Genomic DNA, 21,354 nt, shown 5'->3' on the forward strand with positions numbered 1-21,354 from the left:
ATGCTGGGCATGAAGACAACAGCTTGAAATATTACATACAAAAATACATATACATGAAAATTATTATTTTTTAAATGGCAACACTGAAATATTTTTCCACCAATTTATACAGTCTATAAGTACCATTAAACGCCTCATACAGAAAACTGACTTTTAGTGATGCTGGGCATGGTGGCGGTGGTCTTTAAAGGGAGCCAACAGCCCAAACACCGCATACAAAATACAAATGTATGAAAATTATTATTTTTTGTATGGCAAGACTAAAATATTTTGATATCAAAATGTGCACAATATTAGTACCTACAAACGCCTCATACACTCTAATGCTACCAATACAAGACAACAGCTTGAAATATTACATACAAAAATACATCCGTATGAAAATTATTATTTTTTGTATGGCAACACTAAAATATTTTTTTACCAAAATGTGCAGTCTATTAGTACATACAAACGCGTCATACATTATAACGTTGTCAAAAATTTACAACAGCATGAAATGTAACATACAAAAATGCACATGTATGAAAATTATTATTTTTTGTATGGCAACACTGAAAGATTTTTTTACACATTGGTACAGTCTATAAGTGCCATTAAGCGCCTCATACAAAAAAATGATGTCAAATGGTGGCAACAGCTTGAAATCTTCGATAATCCTGTAGAAAATGCATTTGTATGAAAACATTTTTTTTGTATATGGCAACATTGGATTTTCGATTTTTTACATAGGGTCCATTTGAAATAAAAAATATCTCCCATACATTACTTATATGCTCTGTCTACGGTTTCCGCCCAAGTACTCAAAAAGTGAAAATCGTGAAAAAAAATTCTGTATCCCAGTGTTGCCAGGCGATTAAGACGAAAATGGTCAAATGTCATTACGGCACCCATAAAAAATAGTCCTGTGAAAAAATTCAATTAAAAATATTTGTCCTTCTACTTTTCACATTTTTGAATGAAAAGTTCCAAAAAATGTATAAAAGGTGAAAAAAAAAACTTTACCTGGCAACACTTCGAGCCGAGTTCCATAACCGCTCAATACAAAGCGACTCGCTTAAATGTTGCCAACCTCAAAATATTTCACTTCGAAAAATGCATTTTTTCGTACATTTTACAAAATGGCTGATAGAAGGTCCGCCATCTGGTTAAAAAATATGACACTGCCATATAATAAAATTGAGGATACACTCCGGCCAATAAAATAAAAATGTCGAAAAAATATTATTAAAACCATCGCGCTACGGCCCCACAAACACACCTCGAAAAATGAAAGATTTCAAACTCAAATATCTCGGCGGCCATCTTGTTTTTCCAATTTTTTCTAATTTTATCGTAACAGTCGTCCCACAATTAGTCGGAAATGACACCAATCTCAGGTAGGCGCGCAGAATAAAAAAAAAGTTGAAAATCGCAGGAGGGCCGCCATCTTGAATTTTGTATGTTTCCCATTTTTTCTATAACCACCATTATTTACCGAAAAAATATCTCATACATTATTACTACCCCCCACCAATAGTTTAGGCTGGGCTACTCGAAATGTCAAAAAAGTGAAAAAAAAAATCTAGTTCCCAGTGTTGCCAGTTTATTTGGATGAAAATGGTCAAATGTCATTACGACCCCCCTGACAAATACCCATGTAAAATATTTTCATTAAAAATGTTTCTCCTTCTACTTTTTACATTTTTGAATGGAAAGTTCCAAAATAAGTATGAACGAAGAAAAAAAATCCTAAACCTGGCAACACTACAAGTCACGCTCCACAACCGCCCCATACAAGGCGATTCGCTGAAATGTTGCCAACCTCAAAATATTTCAATTCAAAAAATGCGTTTTTTCATACATTTTACAAATTGCCTGACCAACGATCCGCCATCTGGTTAAAAAAATAAATAAATCCGATTTGGTAAAATTGAGCATATATCCGAGAAAAAAACCAAAAAAAATCAAAAAAATATTTATAAGAACACATCAGTGCCACCCCGCGAACACACCTCGAAAAATGAAAAATTTCAAACTCAAGTATCTCGGCGGCCATCTTGTTTTTTCAACTTTTTCTAATTTCATCGTATCAGTCGCCCTCAAGTTAGCCGGAAACGATACCGATCTTGGATAGGTGCAAAATAAAAAAAAAAGTTGCCCAATCCAGCTCGGCCGCCATCTTGAATTTTGAAAGTTTCAGATTTTTCCCATAGACACGGAAGCAAATAAAAAATTCCACTCATACATCAAACCCACCCCCCACCACTCCTTCAGGTCGAGGAAGTCGATTTTTCGTAAAACTGAAAAAAAATTCCTGCGGCCAGTGTTGCCAGTCGACATCGACGAAAATGGTCAAATGTCATTACGACAGCCAAAAAAAATATTCCAGTGAAAAATTTTCATCAAAAATATTTCTCCTTCTACTTTTCATATTTTTGAATGAAAAGTTTGAAAAATTGTAAGAGTGGGGAAAAAAAAACTCAAACCTGGCAACACTTCGGACCGAGCCCCACGACCGCCCCGAACAAACCAAATCGCTCAAACGTTGCCAACCTCCGAATATTTCACTTCAAAAAATCCGTTTTTCCATACATTTTACAAATCGCCTAACAGACGACCCGCCATCTTGTTGAAAAAAAAAATAAATCCGATTTGGCAAAATTGAGGATATATCCGAGAAATTTAAAAAAAATGGCAACAAAATATTAAAAATCCCAAGAGATACGACCTCCCAAAAACACCTCGAAAATTGAAAAATTTCAAACTCAAATACCTCGGCGGCCATCTTGGTTTTTCATTTTTTTCCAATTTCATCGTAATACCCACCCGAATATTATTCGAAAAAGAAACAAACATCAGCATAAAGTCAATAAATAAAAAAGTTAAAATTTTTAAATCGGCCGCCATCTTGAATCTATGGCATCTCATATTTTTCCCTTTGCCTCGGGGGGGAGAGGAGAAAACCCGCCATAGACAACAAAGTCGCTCCTCGCCGGCATCATGGAGAACGGCATGTCAGTCAGTCAGTGGTAAGTTCAGGATTATATATATATAATATAATATAATATAATATAGCCTATAACACTCCTGAATAGTGCAGCTTTATGATTGTGAAAGAATTTTGGTGATCGGTTCAGTATTTCCAAAGATTAACACTTCCAAAAAAAAAAAGCTACAAACTTTACCTCTTTATAATACTTATATAATAAAAATATTTATATCAATTGGCAGGAGTCAGACACGCCCTTGCGAGAAGACAGCCCAGACGAATACTCCAACATAGAAGACTCCAATTCGTCATCCACGACTCACCTGCTTTCGCGTTCTATCAGCGAATCCTCCCAGAGATCCCTGGAAACCTCCTTCACTGAACGGCCAAGTCGTCCTGGCCAGAGGGTGCAGCGTCTTGGATCCCTAGGAGAACCGGTACATATATTTTTTAAGTTGATAAATAGTTACGTCATACTAAATAAATAGTACGTTCGTGGACGTTTACAACCACGACATTGATGAATAACCGGAATTGGAAGGATTTTCCATTTTAAGTTTTGTGAGAGCACTGAGAGCCGTATTTCATAGACACACACAGATTCGTTCAGAGAATGGAATTGGAAAAAAATTATATCAAAATTTTCTCAAATCTCATGGCCACTTAATTCCGAATGGTTGAGGACGTATTGAAGAAAGGAAGACTTAGGGGAATAGTTATTACTTTGTTTTTAACATGTCATTCTCAATAAATTTAATATATTTAATAAATTTGATAAATTTAATTAATAAATTTAATCATCAATAATATTAATGTAACATAAGTAAAATTAACTGGTTATAATAATTGACGTTATTATTACAGATTAAGCCTCAGACTTCATTCCAGCAGTCCAGGGGGCTGATACTACGAGCAGCATCTCTAGACAGGGAGACGGTACCCCCAGCCCCGCCCACCCGGCGCTTCGGCTCCCTGAGGAACGCCAGCACTGATTCGCACAAGAGACTCTGATCTCACTGGCAACCTGGACTTACCCGGTCCAATATTTCCGATCGAAATCAAATGATTGCTAATCTAAATAAGAACAACACAAAAGAAGAAAGCGTCTTAAATAAAACCAAAGACGGTATCGCTTCAGAGAAGAAAGACAATCAAGACGATCGGGAATGTACAAGTAACGATCTTAACGATCGGAATGGTCGAAACGATTCGATCAATAGAATAAGTGGAAACGAACGAGAGAATTTGATTGAAGTAAGTGACGACCAACTAGAGGTTGGCGGTCAATTATTGGTAGTGATCGTCCTGTTTTATGAAGATTATGATTATGTACTATTTATAGCGTAGGATTAAATACAGATTATTAAGAAATCAATGTTGCCAACGTTACAATGTTTAAGTAACAAGTGACAACAAATATACATGGAATAGAAATATTTAACATCTACATTAAGTAAAGTATGTAGTTGTAAGTAAATATTACAACAAATTAAAACATGATTCCTGTTTTAGAGATTCAAACTATTGGAATTATCTTTCTACCAGAAGTATCTTAGAGTTATAACAAAAAGCACAAAGTAAATAAGTAAATGATAGTTAACATACTTGTAATAATATAAAAAGTCATATTTGATCGTCAAATATTATTTAAACTTACGAATCGAAGTACAGTCCGCGTAAAACTGCTAGTCCGCTCTGAATATGGAAATGAATCACGTCGCCATAGCAAATTGTATTTACCACACCTGTACCCTTACTAAGAGTTTTTACGTTTTGACAAATATGACTGTTTTGGTATTTTTTTACGTATTGGCCCATATAATTTCCAAGTTCTGACACAATCCGCTAGGGGCGGTGATTGGAAATTATATGGGCAAATACGTAAACAAATACCAAAACAATCATATTTGTCAAAACGTAAAAACTCATGGTAAGGGTACTGCTCGCAACAACTTCAGAGCAGACTAGCAGTTTGGCGCGAACTATATAAGAAATCCAATATTTATACACTTCAATGTAAGCTATTTTTCTTACTACTTTCGCTTAAATTAAATTAATTTATTTTAATTCTTACAGAAAATTTGTTATCATTGATAGATTGATCAGAGAGTTTCTTTTTGGTCGTACGCTTGTTGGTATTTAATCATTGTAACACATTGTAACAACGTTACTGTTATATTATGTATCATAATATATATTTCATCTTATTAATTTCATTACCATAATTATAACCTAATTAAAAGTTATGTTGTTTTATATAAGTGCACAATATCATATTTAAATAAGAAAATTAGAACTTATTTATTAACAATTTTTATTATTTTATTTAATACTAAGCAAGCATGCAAACCTAATTCAGCGTTACCGAAAAAGTACCTTCCTGCATCGATAGAAAATTTATATAGTACCCAGGACCGGATTTAGAGGTCTAGAGGCCTTGGGGCAACAAAGGAGTAGAGGCCCCCTGACCCCAAATTATTTTCCGAAAAAAATGAACAATATTTCAGTTGAATTTTTCAATAAATATTTTATTGTGAAACGCAGGTAGATTCTTCTAGTATTCATGTTTGTACAAAGTACTGTAGATAAAGGTAAAACAGCGCAAAAAAATATCAAAGGAAAAGATATTATTTTTTACTAGTCGGAATTTAAAAAAAAATCCGACGTCTATTATGGGGGCCCCTCTTTTGTGGAGGCCCCGGGGCTGCCGCCCCGGTTGCCCTCCCTTAAATCCGGCCCTACTATATAAAATAGATATTTGTTTTTAAGATTATTATGCTAAGTGCCAAATACTTATTTTAATTGTAAGTATCAAAAACTATGGTTAAAACTATCTTAGATACTATTAAAATAGTTTCCAAGTACTCTATCAAGAAAGAATTATAACGTATTTGGTATTAAATTAGGTACGTAATTTTCGTAGGTAAGTTTTATAGTTTTTATCTAATTATTAGGTAATTAATTGAACCTCAAATAATTACCATAGATTAGTAAAGATTACTCACTCCTAACCAGAAAATGTAACCAGTTTTCACAATTCAATTTGTTACTGTCATCTATTTCCGTGTTTGAAAAATATGCAAAAAATGTAGTTTTTAGATCATTTACGAATGAAATGATATTTCTCCGCACTTTTTAATCGATTTCGTGTTTTTGCACCACTTAACTTCGTATGTCGGCATTGTTCCGCGCAAATTACACCATGACAGCCATTAAATGGCTGACAGTATTGTCAGCCGTTTAAGCCAATTAATGGCTTTCTTCAATTACAAGGCGGTGCGATATCTATACTTATCTATGATAATTACAATTATACACAATATAATGTAACATCGTCATCTACAAGTATTTATTATCCATAGACCATTCTGTTCTATAAATAAAAACAGTAGATACAATAAATATTTTTGAGTTAGTAATACACGATTTGATTTTGTAAGAAAATATTAGTGCCAAATCCAAGCATATGAATTAAATTATTACGTTGCCAAACTCATGTACGAAATAATGTTATTGGCATAAAATATAAAATATATATCACTTATTTTATATTTGCTATCAAGAAATAAATTTAAACCTTAATTAAATCGTAATTACATTACAAAAACAATATTAAATTACTACACTTTGCACAGATATCTATTTAAATTATAAGAAGAATAAATTGAAATAATGTTAATAACACAAATGAAAATAGAGAAATTGTATACACCAATTCATTTGTGCAACAATCTGACCCCGAAGGCACAGATTACGTACGAATCACCCGCAAAGGAAATAATGTACCTAGGTACTTATGTTTTAACGGTTTTAAATTACGTATTGAGATTTTGCAATTTTATTAATGTAACGCATGTCTGATCAATGCTATATTAATTAATCAATGATATGCTGATTAATGCTATGAAACTTTAACACTATTTTAATAAAAAAAATACCTCAATTACTGTTTTGATAAAAGCTGTTTAACTTTATGATCTTGTACTTATTGTCAACATTCAATTTAATTAATATTTATTTAATTGAACAAATTAACAGATAATTCATTCAATTAATGTTCTGTATTATTTATAATATTTTACTTATTTATTAAATTACCATAATATGATGTACAATGTAGACACTACAGATAAGACAAGTTATTTAAATAGAAACCGACATATTAAATTAACTTTTAGTTATCACTAGTTATGTATAAAACTGTGTAAAATACTAACAATTAACTACTATTAATAATTCTTGATAATTTTTAATAATACAGTATAATAGTAGAATATACAAATTGTAGTAAATTATATAATTATAAATAGATAAACAACTTGTAATTATTAAAATCATGTAAGTAGGTAGTATGGGTACCTACCCATAAATATATTTATTTGTAAAAGACATTATATTAAATCCATTGACCTTGTAAATAGATAAAAATTAATAAATTATCCAATTCAAATACGTTTTATTTCTTTTTTAAATGTCTTTCAACGTAAAACCTAACATTAAAATCCTCCACACATGGTCGACCAGCACACAAAAGTAAAAAAACACCGAAAACGAAAGATATTCAAATTATTCAAATAAAACACGCCACCACCATCACCTTGTTTTTTTGCTTCTATGTATTTAAATAACTACACAACTCCAAATTGAACAGAAATTATACTATACTAAAAATCGACCACAAATTCTTTCCTACCCCCATTTTAAATCGGCAACTCATTTTTTAAAAACTCATTTCTTTTCATGGCCCTAGCTTCATGTCTTTCAGCCAAGATTTTTATCATCTCATTTTTTATTATTTTATTCAGTGTTTTGTCGGAAACCATTATTATTCCAACTTTGGTGCCAAAACATTGGAAATGAAAACCTTCGGATGTTTTGTTTAATGCGTAGAGCATAGACATTAGTTAGATTATTAATATATCTGTATCTATTTACGATTTTATGTTGGCATTCTTGACTTTTGACAACCGATAAAATTAATTTTGACAAGATTAATGACATCGAAATTTAACTCACACAACATAGTCATTAATTATTTTAGCTATTTCAGTAATTTAGTATCTAGAGTAATCGTATATAAAAAGAGATTACTAAGAATCAATGCAAAGAAACGGCTAATCGTGACAAACAGTTATAACAAAAAAATGTATCGTGTAGTGTAAAAAATTTCGAAATGTAGTGACTCGCTTATTATTTATACTACAAATTCTATACTTTCCACCAATACTGCATCTTTTATTTTAAACGTAGTGTAATCCATGCAATAAATCCTTTATTTCACTCATGATAGCTTCGTGAGAATTCGCAATGTCTCCCCGTAAGCAGCCAAATACCTTGTTTAGTGTTTGCATAAAATACACTCTTAACTTAATAAATGATTGTTGTTACACCATCGAAAAAAGTTACCCTGAAATCGAGTATACAGAATGCAAGCGAAAAGTGTTAGGGTTAAAAAAATACTTATCGGATATGCTTCCAGTCAGGTAATTATAATTCATCATCATCATCATCATCATCATCAACCCATTACTGTCCCACTGCTGGGCACGGGTCTCCTCTCATAATGAGAAGGATAAGGCCATAGTCCACCGCGCTGGCCAAGTGCGTATTGGTAGACTTCACATACCTTTGAGATTTTTTTTTTTTTTATAAATCTCTCAGGTATGCAGGTTTCCTCACGATGTTTTCCTTCGCCGTTTAAGCAAGTGATAATTAATTTCTAATACGCACATAATTTTTGAAAATCAGAGGTGCATGCCTGGGATTTGAACCTCGGACCTCTCGATCGAGAGGCCGCGTTTCTTAACCACTAGGCTATCACTGCTAATTATAATTATTTAATGTTTACTTTATACATTTTATATACAGTTGAATATAATAATTTATTTTGTCGTAACGTCCTCGTAGACGCCCGCAGGCGGATTGAGTGCCCCTACACTAAAAGCACTTCTTTTTTTATTAAAATTATTTTAGACACCCTACCATTTACTGCTGGCATTACTAATGTTCGAACATTTTATCTGGTGTTGTGCATGCTTATTTGCCATGTCTATATTAGAAACAAACCTTCAGATATGACATTTTTTATTTGTGATTGATTATAAATGTTTAAGCTTCGCTTACCACTTTTTTATAATATAGGAGTAGCAGATGAGCATGCAGTCCACCTGATGGTAAGTGTCTACTGCTGCCTATGGACATCTGTAATCAACCCCAGATAGGATTAGATATTCGTACCTTGGCTACAAATGAGACTAAGCTTGAACACCTCAGAAAAGTATGTATCCCTTAACACACCTAACTTTAATATCACCTGGATAATAATTATATCTTTAGATAAATGACAATTACCCAAGAACACTTAGTAAATACTGCTGCCCCTGGACGTTCACATATAATAGACAGTAGCAGACCTAAAGCCGGTCACGATTGCCACTCTTGAGAATATGTAAGTCAGCCAGAATTCACCTGAATTAATCTTTCACCTTAATACAAGACCTACTTAACACTAGAACTAGGTATTTAAAATTGTCCCTTAATCAATACATGCTTGTACCATTGTCATTCACATGATAATAATATGCATAATAATTGAATAATATAGATGCAGTTTTTGGTAACAAACAGTTAATAACAAATTTAATTGTTTCAGATTATTTGACGCCCTGTGTCTAGAAAGAGGTGTCATCCGTTACCGTGGTGACCCTCGCATTCAGCTACATGTCCTGTTGCACCCCAACATGTCGATATTCCACAGATCCGACATAGACACAAGCATACCTCAGGTTTACTGGACAAGTATTCTCACAATGTTCGAACGTTTAGTAGTTCTCGACCTCAAATTCATTTGTACTGATGAAATTCTCGAAGTGATTTCCAAAAACTGTAATTTGCTCGAGGAACTCAATATTGTGTCCAAAGTTAATATTCATAAGTCGCGAATCAATGCTTCAGTTTTAATTCGATATGTATCCGATGCTGGTTTAAAGTATGTCGCGACGATCAAATCGTTACGTATTCTCTCAATGGACCCACCAAGGAATGAACGCGCGCAGCGTGTTGGACGATGTGTTACTCAACCAGGAGTTATCATGTTAGTCAGCGAGCTGCCTTACTTGGAGGAGCTGCGCATCGAGTCTTGTGATATTGGTTCCACGTTAATTAACACAGATACAAAACTTGGCCCGTTGGGGCTTCGTAAAATAAACAGTCATTTCGCTTCCCCAGAGGGTGTCAGAAAGTTAATAAAAATATGTCCCGTGTTGAGAGAATTATCTGTAACTCATTTATCGACTCACGATAAAGACGGTATCATGGAGCAGATTGCGCAAAGCGATCTCAGGCTTAATAAATTAGATTTGTCCTTCTTTTCCTTTACGGACGCCATGCAACAACTCCTCGCCGTTAAAGGCGAATATTTGACACATTTCGCCCTCTGGGAAATGGATCATGTTATGAATATCAATGCGGTCATATCCATTGGTTCGTGTTGTCCAAATCTAACTACACTTTGTCTTATGACACAATCAACTGCCTTATCTATTCCGCGGTTCTTCAGACGACCCACTAACATTTTTAATAAATTGAAAAATTTGACTTTGGGAAACGAAAATTTTGATATAGAAAACCTATTGATTTATCTTCTCGAGTGCACTAACAAAATGCAAAAAATGGCGCTCAAATATCAAACTAAACTAGAAATGGACTCAACATTACTATTTTTGTTACGTAATGGTTTCCTAAAAAACCTTACTTATTTGTGGTTGGATTGTACTTTGGAAGTGTCTAAAAATACAGTGTTTCAGGTGATTGAAAAATGTGAACACCTTACCATGTTAACGGTAGACCTTATTGGGGAAATGAATGAAGTGCAAAAATACATAGCAGAAAACAACTTAGACTTAAGATTGGGCGGTTATTAAGCCTTACTATGCATATTAATAATATATTCCTGTATTTTTTTAAATAAAATGTTTTGTTAAATGCAGAATATTTCATTTACCTCCCATAGATACAATATACTAAAGGAATATGAGAAAAAGGCATTTATATTAAAAATAGTTTAATTTAGGTAATAAAAAATGGACATTTCTTACAGAGTACAAAAATTACGTAATTCACAGTTTTATTTAGTCCAGCATAAGATGAGACAAGTAAACATCTACTAGTAAGTGTAAAAGACAAGTAAAGTTGGTGTACTTACACAAAGAAAATAAAAAAAAATACTGTTTGTAACTAAATTACACGCAAAAAATAAAGGTGAAATATACAAACGTACCATGGGTAAAGTACCATGTAAAAAATATCAATAAAATGACTTCAAATGGAAATGTATCAAATATATAATGGGTCTGCAACATATTTTGTGGCCTCCTTTTACGCATGGATTTCCCCAACTGAAGGAAGCCTGACGAATAGTTCCAATAAGAATTAAAAGAGATCAAAAGTAAAAGAAGTTAAAATGACGGTGCAAGAACCACCGCTATGTTGCTGTGTTCCAGTTAGTCTAAGCCATACTTATCAGAAGCATTCCAACTTAGTCAACCTTCAGCTCGAACGCGCGCTCTTTTGCTACTGTTATATTATAAAAAAAGAGCTCTCTGGCATAGAGAGCTCTTTTTTTATAATATAAATTCGTAGGTATAATTTTCATCAGCTCATTACTGTACTATTGCTTGGCACAGGCTTCGCATAATGCGAACCGGATTACACCATGTTAGTCAACATGTTAAAATGTTAAGAACTGTCAGCCGGATTACACCATGTTAGTCAACATGTTAAAATGTTGAGAACTGTCAGCCAGATTACATCATGTTAGTCAACATGTTGAGAACTGTCAGGTATTTACGTTTCTTCATATTTCGTCTTCTTATATTGGGATTTCGTATGCAAACTATAATAAATTACAAATATTCAACCCCTATTTTACTTCATTAGGGGAATTTACAGTAATTTTTATTTGTAATCAAATGTAAAACTTTAGAACTGAAGTTTCAATCTCTATGCACGTTACATAATATACTTATCTATATCAGTTACGTAATTCCGCAGTATGTACAACTAACTTACATATAAAAAATTATACTAACAGGCCATATGCTCACCTAAATAGACCACAATAACAATTAAATATTGAAATAATACAAATGAATACATCATTATTTACTTCAAGAGGAAGAACTTGTGCCTATATCATTAATTCATTACAATATTATTTTAAGTCCTTATAAAGGATATACAAACACACTTTTGCCATTTGCAAAATAAATATCTTCTCGCCTCTTGTCATGATATATTTTGCACAATGATCTATAGCTATATAAAGTATAAACTCACATTTGTTTGAAATATATACAGATATAAAAATGAAATGTAATATTGATTTAAAAAGTAATCAGCAGTACATTATACTACAATAGATTTAGAATAGGTAAACCAAAAGGTCTACCTTCCAAAACCTAAATCTCTAAAAAGAATAAACTCTCTAAAAAGAGACGTAGGTTTTGGAAGAGATCCCTCTGTGGATCGACTCAGGTGGCACCACCGCCACACCTATTTCTGCCTAATAACATCAATGTTCAGTGCTGCTGTTCTGGTTTGAAGGATGTGGTAAGGGAGACATGCTTATCTGAGGAATTCCAGCTTAGTCCTCAATATTTTAAAAACAAACTTATGTGTAGTCAATATATCAAGTAGATAATTGGATCACTTCTTAAGCCTTGTTTTATAATGTTAATTCTATCATGCCTTTCTAGAAAATCTGGCAGCCTACCAAACCATTTTATTAACTCTATCTAAGTTTTTATTTTGAGAACATTACTATGAAACATAAGATAAGATACTTCAACCACTTAACATCTATATCAATTTTTTAACACTATCTACTTTAACACCTGGATCAATGAATCACTTACAAGCATAATTGTCATAAGAACATCACTCTTACAGTAACAGTAACTTCATTGAATTGGATAAATCTGGCCATCTAGTTACTTTATCAATTTGTTAATACTATCTAACTTATAAAATACTTGGATCACTTAACAAGCACAATTATTTTATGAACATCACTATCAGAAAACATGACAATCTCTTATTCTTAAATATCCAAAACATTCAGTAGCATTACCATAAGTTGGCATAGAAACGCCACTATAGAAATGGTAAATAGAAAACTATTGTCATTTTGCTAGTGAATAACATAACTACTATCGTTACGGTATTTCTTGACAACGTCTGTCAAATTAATGACTCATGGGACCGAATTTGTATGGCAATAGATCATAATGACATTCGCTAGCGATTTGATTTCGATAGGTTTTTTACGTATCGAGTTACGTCACTACGGATTTTAGTTCTACGAGTAACCACCAGAGGCGCTGTACAATTTTTCATACATTTATTTTACGCAGTCGCTAGCGAGTAATACTTTTGTAAACTCATGGTAGTCCTACAGGCCCCTACTTGCTACATAAATTTGTTAACACTATCTAATTTAACACCTAGATCAATTTACAAGCACAATTGTTTTAAGAACATCACTATTGAAAACATGAAAATTATTTATGCTTAAATACCCTTGCTACACCATTTGTTAACAATGACATCAATATTAATAATAGGAAACATGCCTTCATTTCTATGTCCAAGGCCCAACAGATTACACTTGGATCACTTTACAAGCACAATTGCTTTAAGAACAAAACTATAACTCGTTGAAACATGATTTAACATTAGACTCAATTAATACATCAGACTATCGAGCCAACTAGTTCCTACACCAATATGTTAACACTATCTGACTTAACACCTATATTACTCAATACGCACAAATGTTCTTAACATCACTATAGTCACTGAACTTGTTTTAACATGACATACATCAGACACTTAAGCCAACTAGTTGATACACCATTTGTTAACTCTATCTAACTTAACACCTGGATCACTTTACAAGCACAATTGTTTTAAGAACATCACTATATTTATTGAAACATGACATACATCAGGCAATCAGGCCAATTACATAATTGTTACAACAATTAGTTGACACTATCTTACTTAACACCTGGATTTTAGACACACAAATGTTCTTAACGTCACTATAGTCACTGAACATAACTCAACATGCCATACCCAACCGACACATCACCAACTAGTTGCTACACCAATTTGTTAACACTATCTAACTTAACACCTACATCACTCAACACACAAATGTTCTTAACATCACTACAGTCACCAACTAGTTGCTACACCGATTAACACTTAAACATAGAAATCACTTCACAAGCATGCTAGTCACAATAACCGCCTGAACTTTCAACCCTAAATGTCAAATGGCTAACGGGTCAGTCAGGCAGTCTAACTGCTATGCTTCCTTTGTCTCTGATATCACCGACTCCTTATCGTTGTCTTTCTCGTCATCATAGAACTCGTTCTTGGGCTCCACCATCTTATCAGCCTCCTCTTGGCTGATACGGATGTCTGGGTCAGGTTCCTCCTTTATCCTGTACTCTTCGGGGAAGAAGTCGCCTGCAAATGGTTACAATGAGTATTAGATTTGAAAAAGTATAACCTTCTGCTATATTTTACCTGATTCTTGCTGACTGCGGAAAGTAATGTCTTATGATCATATTTATCTATGGCAGGCTCTGCAATATAAACGACTTGACGGACTGTAACATATGATGTGTCATAGGACTTGTTTAAATTGTGAAGTTTAAAATGTATGTTTGGCAAAGGGAGATCTCCCGCCGGGCTAGGTGATCATGCCCGGGGGGCGGCCGTGCTCCAACAGTCTCAGTTCGGAACTTGTATATATACAAGATGTTCAGAAAACTTCGATAGCGTGATTCAGAATACTCGTGGCGCCATCTCTTGACGAGTAGCGGGAAGTCACCATATATACAGATATATGGTGACTTGACGAGACGAGGCTATCCCTCATATATTAAAATGTGTCAAGCCATATATGGTTGCAGGGCGTGTTAAAGAATGAGACATACACAGGTATGTCTCATTCTTTAACACGCCCTGCAACCCAAACGGCTTGACACATTTTAATATATGAGGTTTAGCCTCGTCTAATTTGCGGGCTATATGAAGCCCACGTAAATTTCTATATTTAGAGGGAAAAGCACCCAAAATCCTTACCAGGTATGTGTGTCATCTGGACAGCGGGGGAAAGTTGACACATCTTGAGGTTGTCGTAAACATGCTTTGAGATTGCATCTAAGTATTGTTTACTATTTGCATTTGTTGTGCTGTAAAATGTAAAAGCAAGTTTTAACTTTATCATCTAACTATATAACGTAAATAGGTTAAGAAACATCGTTGAAATCATCGCGATGTCGCTTGTGTAGCAGATGTGATGCATATCGCCTATTTCTGCCTTATAACAGCAGTATTAGGCACTGCTGTTGTCTGGTTGGAATGGTGTGGTAAGAGAGACATACTTTTCGAGGCATTTCAGCTTAGTAAGAGTTGATTACAGACGTCCATGGGCGGTAGGCACTTACCATCAGGTGGACAGCATGTTCATCTGTTACTCCAATATTATAAAAAAATGAGATTTTTTACTACTACCCTCTACCATTATAACATCGTGACGTAACACCGAACTCTGGAGGGGCGGTCGGTGAGTTTTAATGTCAGTTCAATCGTAGTCTACGACTGAGACGCACGACATTTACATACCCGGTGGAACATAGTTAGGTGATTTAATGATAAAATCATAACTAACGTAACTAATTAAGAGTTCACTTTAATACACACGCTTTTGTTCTATTAAATATTAAGTATGCCATTGCTAAAGAAATGTTAACTTTTTTTATCTAACAACAATTTTATAAAAATTATACTACAATTAATATACTAATGGTGTTTCTATCTATACATACGTAAATAATAATTACCTATTAATTTCTGGATGTAACTGGAAATCTGGTGCAAAGAATTCCAGATACTCTGTATAAGGAAGCTCGTTGGATATATTTTCATCCACAAGCAGTGATGTTTCGTACGTCCAACAGCGGGCAACATTCCTTAGGGTGTACCTGATAATTAAAATGTATTAATACACCTTCGTATATTACTAAAATTGAGGCCATAGATTAGTAAAGATTACTCACTCCTAACAAGAAAATGTAACCAGTTTTGAAAATTGAAATTGTCACCGTCACCTATTTTCGTGATTGAAAAATATTAAAAAAATGTATTTTTTAGATCATTTACGAATGAAACGATATTTCTCCGTACTTTTTCTTCGATTTCGTGTTTTTGCACCACTTAACTGCACATGTCGGCATTGTTCCGCGTAAACCGGCATTGTTACACCATTGTTAGAGCCGTTTAAACCATTTAATGGCTTCCTTCAATTACAAGGCGGTGAGATATCTATACTTATCTATGATTGAGGCATTATTCTGACGAAATATTAACTCAGTATTTCCGGTTCCTTACACTGGATGTCTTGAGTCCAAATCACTGATTTTCAAAGACTCAGTGAAATTATGGGAATTAATAATTTCCCTATAATTTTCTATATGATACCTACTTGTGATTAGATATCAAAACTATCAAGTGTATTAATAACGTTTTTGGTTGTGATGGTGAACAATTTTATTTTACTACTCAAACATCAGTATGGTCCATCAATCCAGAATCAAAAGTCATAAGAATATTAAGTTTAATTAATGCAACAACCTAATGTCACTGATAAATAAATAAATCACTTACCCCCCTCCACCCACAACAAGTGTAGGTACATTTAAGTTCTTAACAAACTTCACACACTCGCCGTGCCCACGCGTGGATAATGAGAAGCAACCTAGCCTGTCACCAGCTAACGAGTCAGCTCCACATTGCAGAACGATAGCTGTTGGTCGGTAAAACTCCATCACATTTGATATTACTGGCTTGAACACCTGCAAATATACATATAAAAATCATAAACAAATTGAATAGTGTAGGGAACCCCGGCAAATTATAATAAAAATATAAAAACATAAACGCCGAATAGTGTAGGGAACCGTTATGAAGGGTCAAACTCAAGGCTCAAATTTCACCCTAAGCAAATTTAAACTGGTAAAACAATTGTGGTTCACTTGGAAGGTACCACCCTTATACTTATTTCTAGCAGTAAGCTATTCTTGCATTTTGGTAGCATGGTCTTCAACAATTGACCATGTTACTTTCTAGGAGTGCCAATGAATTGATTGGCTTCAGTAAACATCCCTGTTCTAAATAGAGTTGGCCACAGACGTCGAAGAGTGGCTATAACAGACTTACCATCAGGTATACTGTATGCTCATTTGCTGCTACTATATAACACATGAAAAATAATATTTACTGGCCAAATATATGGCCAAATTTACAAAATAAATTTTCTGAAATTCCCCAATTGAAGCATATTTCCAAAAATATTTACGTGTTGATATCTTATACACTATACTATATTACTATATGACTCATACACTAATTATTGTATTGTATGTGTTTAACATTATTATATTCAAAAAACTTAAACCATAACATACCTGAACATAACTCTGATCATCGATACCTTCTTTCAACGGTACGTTAACAGAGAAGTATCTACCACTCTCCGCTCCAATTTCATACATATCTCCGGTCCCCGGGAAGAAATAGTTTCCGTACTTGTGAAAACTAACTGTCATTACTCTATCCGTTAAGTAAAATGCCTCCTGGACGCCATCTCCGTGATGCACATCAATGTCTATGTATAGGACTCGGGGGTGATATTTCAGAAGCTCTAATATTGCTATAACTATGTCATTTACGTAACAAAAACCTGGGGAAAACAGATTAAAGTTATAATTGTATATAAATGTAACACTCCTTAGTACTTTAGGTCTGATGACAATGATTGTTGAGTAATGAGTATGGTGAAATAATATCAACTCTTGAACGACAATCCTTACTAAGCGACATGGAGACAAACAGGAGTGATTAGAACATTAAACATTTACAAAAAAATAAAATAAATTCAAATAATTGTTGATTGGAAACATATTTTTAATTAAAATCATTTCAATCATACAATTATAGTCAGATTCATAATTAGGTGTCCAAAATATAAACAACGGTGTTGACCTATCAAGAAAATACGTTTCAAATGGTAGTTTCTTATTTTTGACGATATTAAGGTAATAAAACGATAATAAAATAATAATCGAAATACATTTAGTTCAATTCACATTTTTCAATATTTATATTACCTTAATTTCGTCCCATAACGTAATAATAATAAAAACAAGTTTTATGGTAGAAAATTAAAATTTGATAATGGTAATACAATCGGGATCCAAAACATTTTTTATGCCGCCATTTTTAAGTTTCGTTTAAGTTTTTTGTTGAGTTTGTTAAAGTTTTTATTTCTTGTTATTTTGTTTGGGTTAACATTACCTGTAATCGTATTTTGACAATGACATTTCTTTGTTTACATTTTGGACACCTAATTATGAATCAGACTATAGGTAATATTAATTTTATTCTTTTTAAATAATGAAATGAAATATGAAATGAAATATATATTTATTTTGTATAGGCCAACGGCGGCACTTACAAATTACAATATTTTATACAATATTATCAGTTACAATATTTTCTTAAACTACTACCGGATCGGAACGCGACCTCTACTAAGAAGATCCGGTAAGAAACTCAGTGGGTTTGTCCTTTTTAATTTTTTAAACTTTTTTAATTCAAGTTTCAATCACCCTCCTGAACAATGACTAAGTAAAACATTATAGACTCTAACCTTGTAACATTGTGGAATCTGTGATGGACTGCAGATAAAATTAGTATCTTATTTAACGTTGAAATGGCCACCAACATTATACTAAATACGCATAATATATCACAGAAATTTGTGCTGAGTTTCATAATAACCTTATTACTTAGTGTATATACCTGAAGGTTCAAATTTCTTAGCATGATGCAGTCCACCGGACCAATTTATTGCTATGTCACAGACATTATTGTTCAGTTTCATAGCACCTTCTAATGAGGCACCAGTGTACATTGAGCAGAAGTCAAATAGACCTTCGAACACCGGACAGTCGTCTCCGACGTTATAGTGTAGTAGGTCTTTAGAATAACCTGAAAATAATTACAAAATTTTGTCAAAATTTTACAAATACTAGAAAAAAAAATAGGTCAGGTTTTTAAAATGCCTGTAGATGTTATAGGGGGTAGATAATAGAGAGTAAAAAGTTTTTTATCATATTATGAATATGGTGGATACGAACATAAGATTAAAAAAAAAACATTTTTTTAATATGTGACAAACTGATGGTAAGTCATTACATTTGTATAATTTCTTTGTTATAGATCTTAAAGGGCTGCTTTCCAAAATAGATTGCTTTACATATCTGAATATGTGAAACTAAATATGCAGATTAGATTACAGAGGACAATGATGGATAGGTTGAACAGTTTGTTCAGAGTGGGATATTTGAAATAAATTAAAAAAAAAACAAACTGATAAACTTCTTTATCATAATTCTTAGGTTCCTTCTAATATCCTAGACTCAAATCTTTTTATGCTAATGTTTCATTGATATTCAAAATTACTTTTCGGCGATATTAATGTTATTATCTTATGTACTATAATCAATTTACTACTGTAAACAATAGTTCAACCAAAACAAAGTTATAGGTTAACTTACTTTGAATATTTTGAGGTGTAACATTTTGTAAAAATTCTATGTAATCTTCACTGTGGAAACGACACATATCATGCGCACTCGCTCTATACGGCTTATATATTTGCATTTTTTTATGTAAACCATAATTCAGAACCAAGCTATGAGTTACAGACAGCCTATGCGGTTTCATGGGATGCCCAGGTCCATAGTGGAAGTTCCCCACATCCGAATTATAGAAATAAGCTACCCGGTGCTGAGTCATGATTGAAAAACGAACACGTATTCCTTCAAAATCAAAATAACTCCAAGAACTATAGCAATAATAATCAAACGTTTCGTCAAGTTAATATCGCCTAGCATTGTGTGGCGCGCATTTTACAATCGAACACACTGGCAGTATTGTAAGCTATTTAAATTCGAAAATGGAACACTAATGTTATGTTTATAAAAAATGCTAATGTTTATTCACAAACTAAAGCCACATTTATTCATCAAAAATTCAAAGAAACTGCATCATTTATGACATTGACATTGACACGACTTATGGCAACAGAAAACAAGTTCACAGGATGTAAATTAGCGTCATATGGCGTGTAGATTATATAACTCTGTTTTATCTGTCTTAGGAATAAAATCAAAGAAACAATGGTTTGTACTCTGTGTTATCACCAGTAACGTGATACCACAGTATAAGGATATACAGTATTTTATCTTCATACAAACGCACGAAACGCAAGCCACGCCTACTCGCCTCGAGGTAAGTAAACACTCGGTACACGCAGTGTCGTGAATGTGCCACGGTGACGAGCGGGTTATGTGACGGTTTTGTAAGATATTTTGTTGTTTCAAGAATAATATGGCGAAGAAAAGTTATAGATTATATTGTGTTGTTTTTGGTTGCTTCAATTCGTCAATAACACATCCAGATATAACATTTTTTAAACTGCCTGGAAACTCCGAAAGGTAAGACAATTACAATGATTTTTATGTTAATACTAGATACTTAATCTACTAGGTACTACTACTACTAAATTAGATTAGTTTTTAATTAATACAATTTGATATTTTAAAAAAATACGTATGATTGTTGTAATTTTGGTTCAGTAGACAGGTGTCAGAGCTTGTTATTTGAGGTTATCCCTCTTCTGAATTAATAGAATAAAACTATTTCTTCGACCAATTTACAACTTTTATTATTCCCGCGCAAAATAAAACTCGAAACTGTTGATAAACGAAGGGCTTGCTTGCACAACGCACGCGTCGTATTTATTCGTCGTCGCGCGGCGCAACAAAGGCTGAGGGCGTGGCTTAGCGGCCTTTCGGCACCCGTTTGTTCGCGCGATATGCCGCCGAGGGACTATTCTGAATGAGGTAATATAAATATTAGAAAATGAGAATTGATCTTAATTTATTTAGATCAATATTTTATTATTGTTGTATTATTTTAAGATCGTCAAAAATAAGAAACTACCATTTGAAAGGTATTTTCTTGATAGGTCAACACCTTTGTTTACATTTTGGACACCCAATTATGAATCGGAGTATAGATTATAATTAGAGATGCGCCGAATATTCGTTTGGTATTCGGTTTTCGGCGTATTCGGCATCTTTTTTGGTATTTGTATTCGGCCGAATTATTCGGTTTTGGTGCCGAATATATTCGGTTCGAGTAGGTATGTCTACTTTCGTGTATACACGACACGGTACATA

At 33.5% G+C, this 21,354-nt stretch overlaps 3 protein-coding genes across 3 annotated transcripts in view; 2 read left to right on the plus strand and 1 right to left on the minus strand.

The window, feature by feature from the left end:
- The window catches only part of Cngl (Cyclic nucleotide-gated ion channel-like), a 108,323-nt gene extending 101,748 nt beyond the window's left edge, over nucleotides 1–6,575 (plus strand). The window contains exons 26-27 of the mRNA XM_073078650.1: nucleotides 3,214–3,408; nucleotides 3,836–6,575. Of these exons, the coding sequence (XP_072934751.1) occupies nucleotides 3,214–3,408; nucleotides 3,836–3,982 (342 nt within the window). The 3' untranslated portion in view covers nucleotides 3,983–6,575. The remainder of the gene's footprint in view (nucleotides 1–3,213; nucleotides 3,409–3,835) is intronic.
- A 1,372-nt stretch (nucleotides 6,576–7,947) lies between these two features.
- On the plus strand, nucleotides 7,948–10,955 carry LOC140746363 (uncharacterized). Its single transcript, XM_073078483.1, has 2 exons — nucleotides 7,948–8,454; nucleotides 9,624–10,955. The coding sequence occupies exons 1-2, from the start codon at nucleotides 8,279–8,281 to the stop codon at nucleotides 10,891–10,893; spliced, it is 1,446 nt and encodes a 481-aa protein (XP_072934584.1). The 5' UTR covers nucleotides 7,948–8,278; the 3' UTR covers nucleotides 10,894–10,955.
- A 2,708-nt stretch (nucleotides 10,956–13,663) lies between these two features.
- HDAC3 (histone deacetylase 3) lies at nucleotides 13,664–20,172 on the minus strand. The gene is made up of 7 exons (XM_073078488.1): nucleotides 19,666–20,172; nucleotides 18,908–19,096; nucleotides 17,512–17,786; nucleotides 16,712–16,899; nucleotides 15,889–16,029; nucleotides 15,128–15,237; nucleotides 13,664–14,506 (listed from the first exon to the last, which is right to left on the minus strand). Exons 1-7 carry the CDS (start codon nucleotides 19,904–19,906, stop codon nucleotides 14,343–14,345), a joined length of 1,308 nt encoding a protein of 435 aa, XP_072934589.1. The 5' UTR covers nucleotides 19,907–20,172; the 3' UTR covers nucleotides 13,664–14,342.
- Nucleotides 20,173–21,354: the final 1,182 nt, after the last annotated feature.

This window comes from Epargyreus clarus, unplaced genomic scaffold, assembly GCF_041222505.1.
Source record: "Epargyreus clarus isolate Ecla_fem2 unplaced genomic scaffold, WU_Ecla_fem_2.2 ptg000012l, whole genome shotgun sequence".
NCBI lineage: Eukaryota > Metazoa > Arthropoda > Insecta > Lepidoptera > Hesperiidae > Epargyreus > Epargyreus clarus.

Bases quoted from the DNA above. Each gene is read 5' to 3' on its own strand.
- LOC140746363 (XM_073078483.1), top strand. From the start codon at position 8,279: ATGTCTCCCCGTAAGCAGCCAAATACCTTGTTTAGTGTTTGCATAAAA. The intron at 8,455-9,623 runs GTAATTATAATT...TAATTGTTTCAG, and splicing joins TCGGATATGCTTCCAGTCAG to ATTATTTGACGCCCTGTGTC.
- HDAC3 (XM_073078488.1), bottom strand. From the start codon at position 19,906: ATGACTCAGCACCGGGTAGCTTATTTCTATAATTCGGATGTGGGGAAC. The intron at 16,030-16,711 runs GTAAGTGATTTA...TTTAATTATCAG, and splicing joins CTTGTTGTGGGTGGAGGGGG to GTACACCCTAAGGAATGTTG. The intron at 15,238-15,888 runs GTAATTATTATT...TACATTTTACAG, and splicing joins TTACATCCAGAAATTAATAG to CACAACAAATGCAAATAGTA.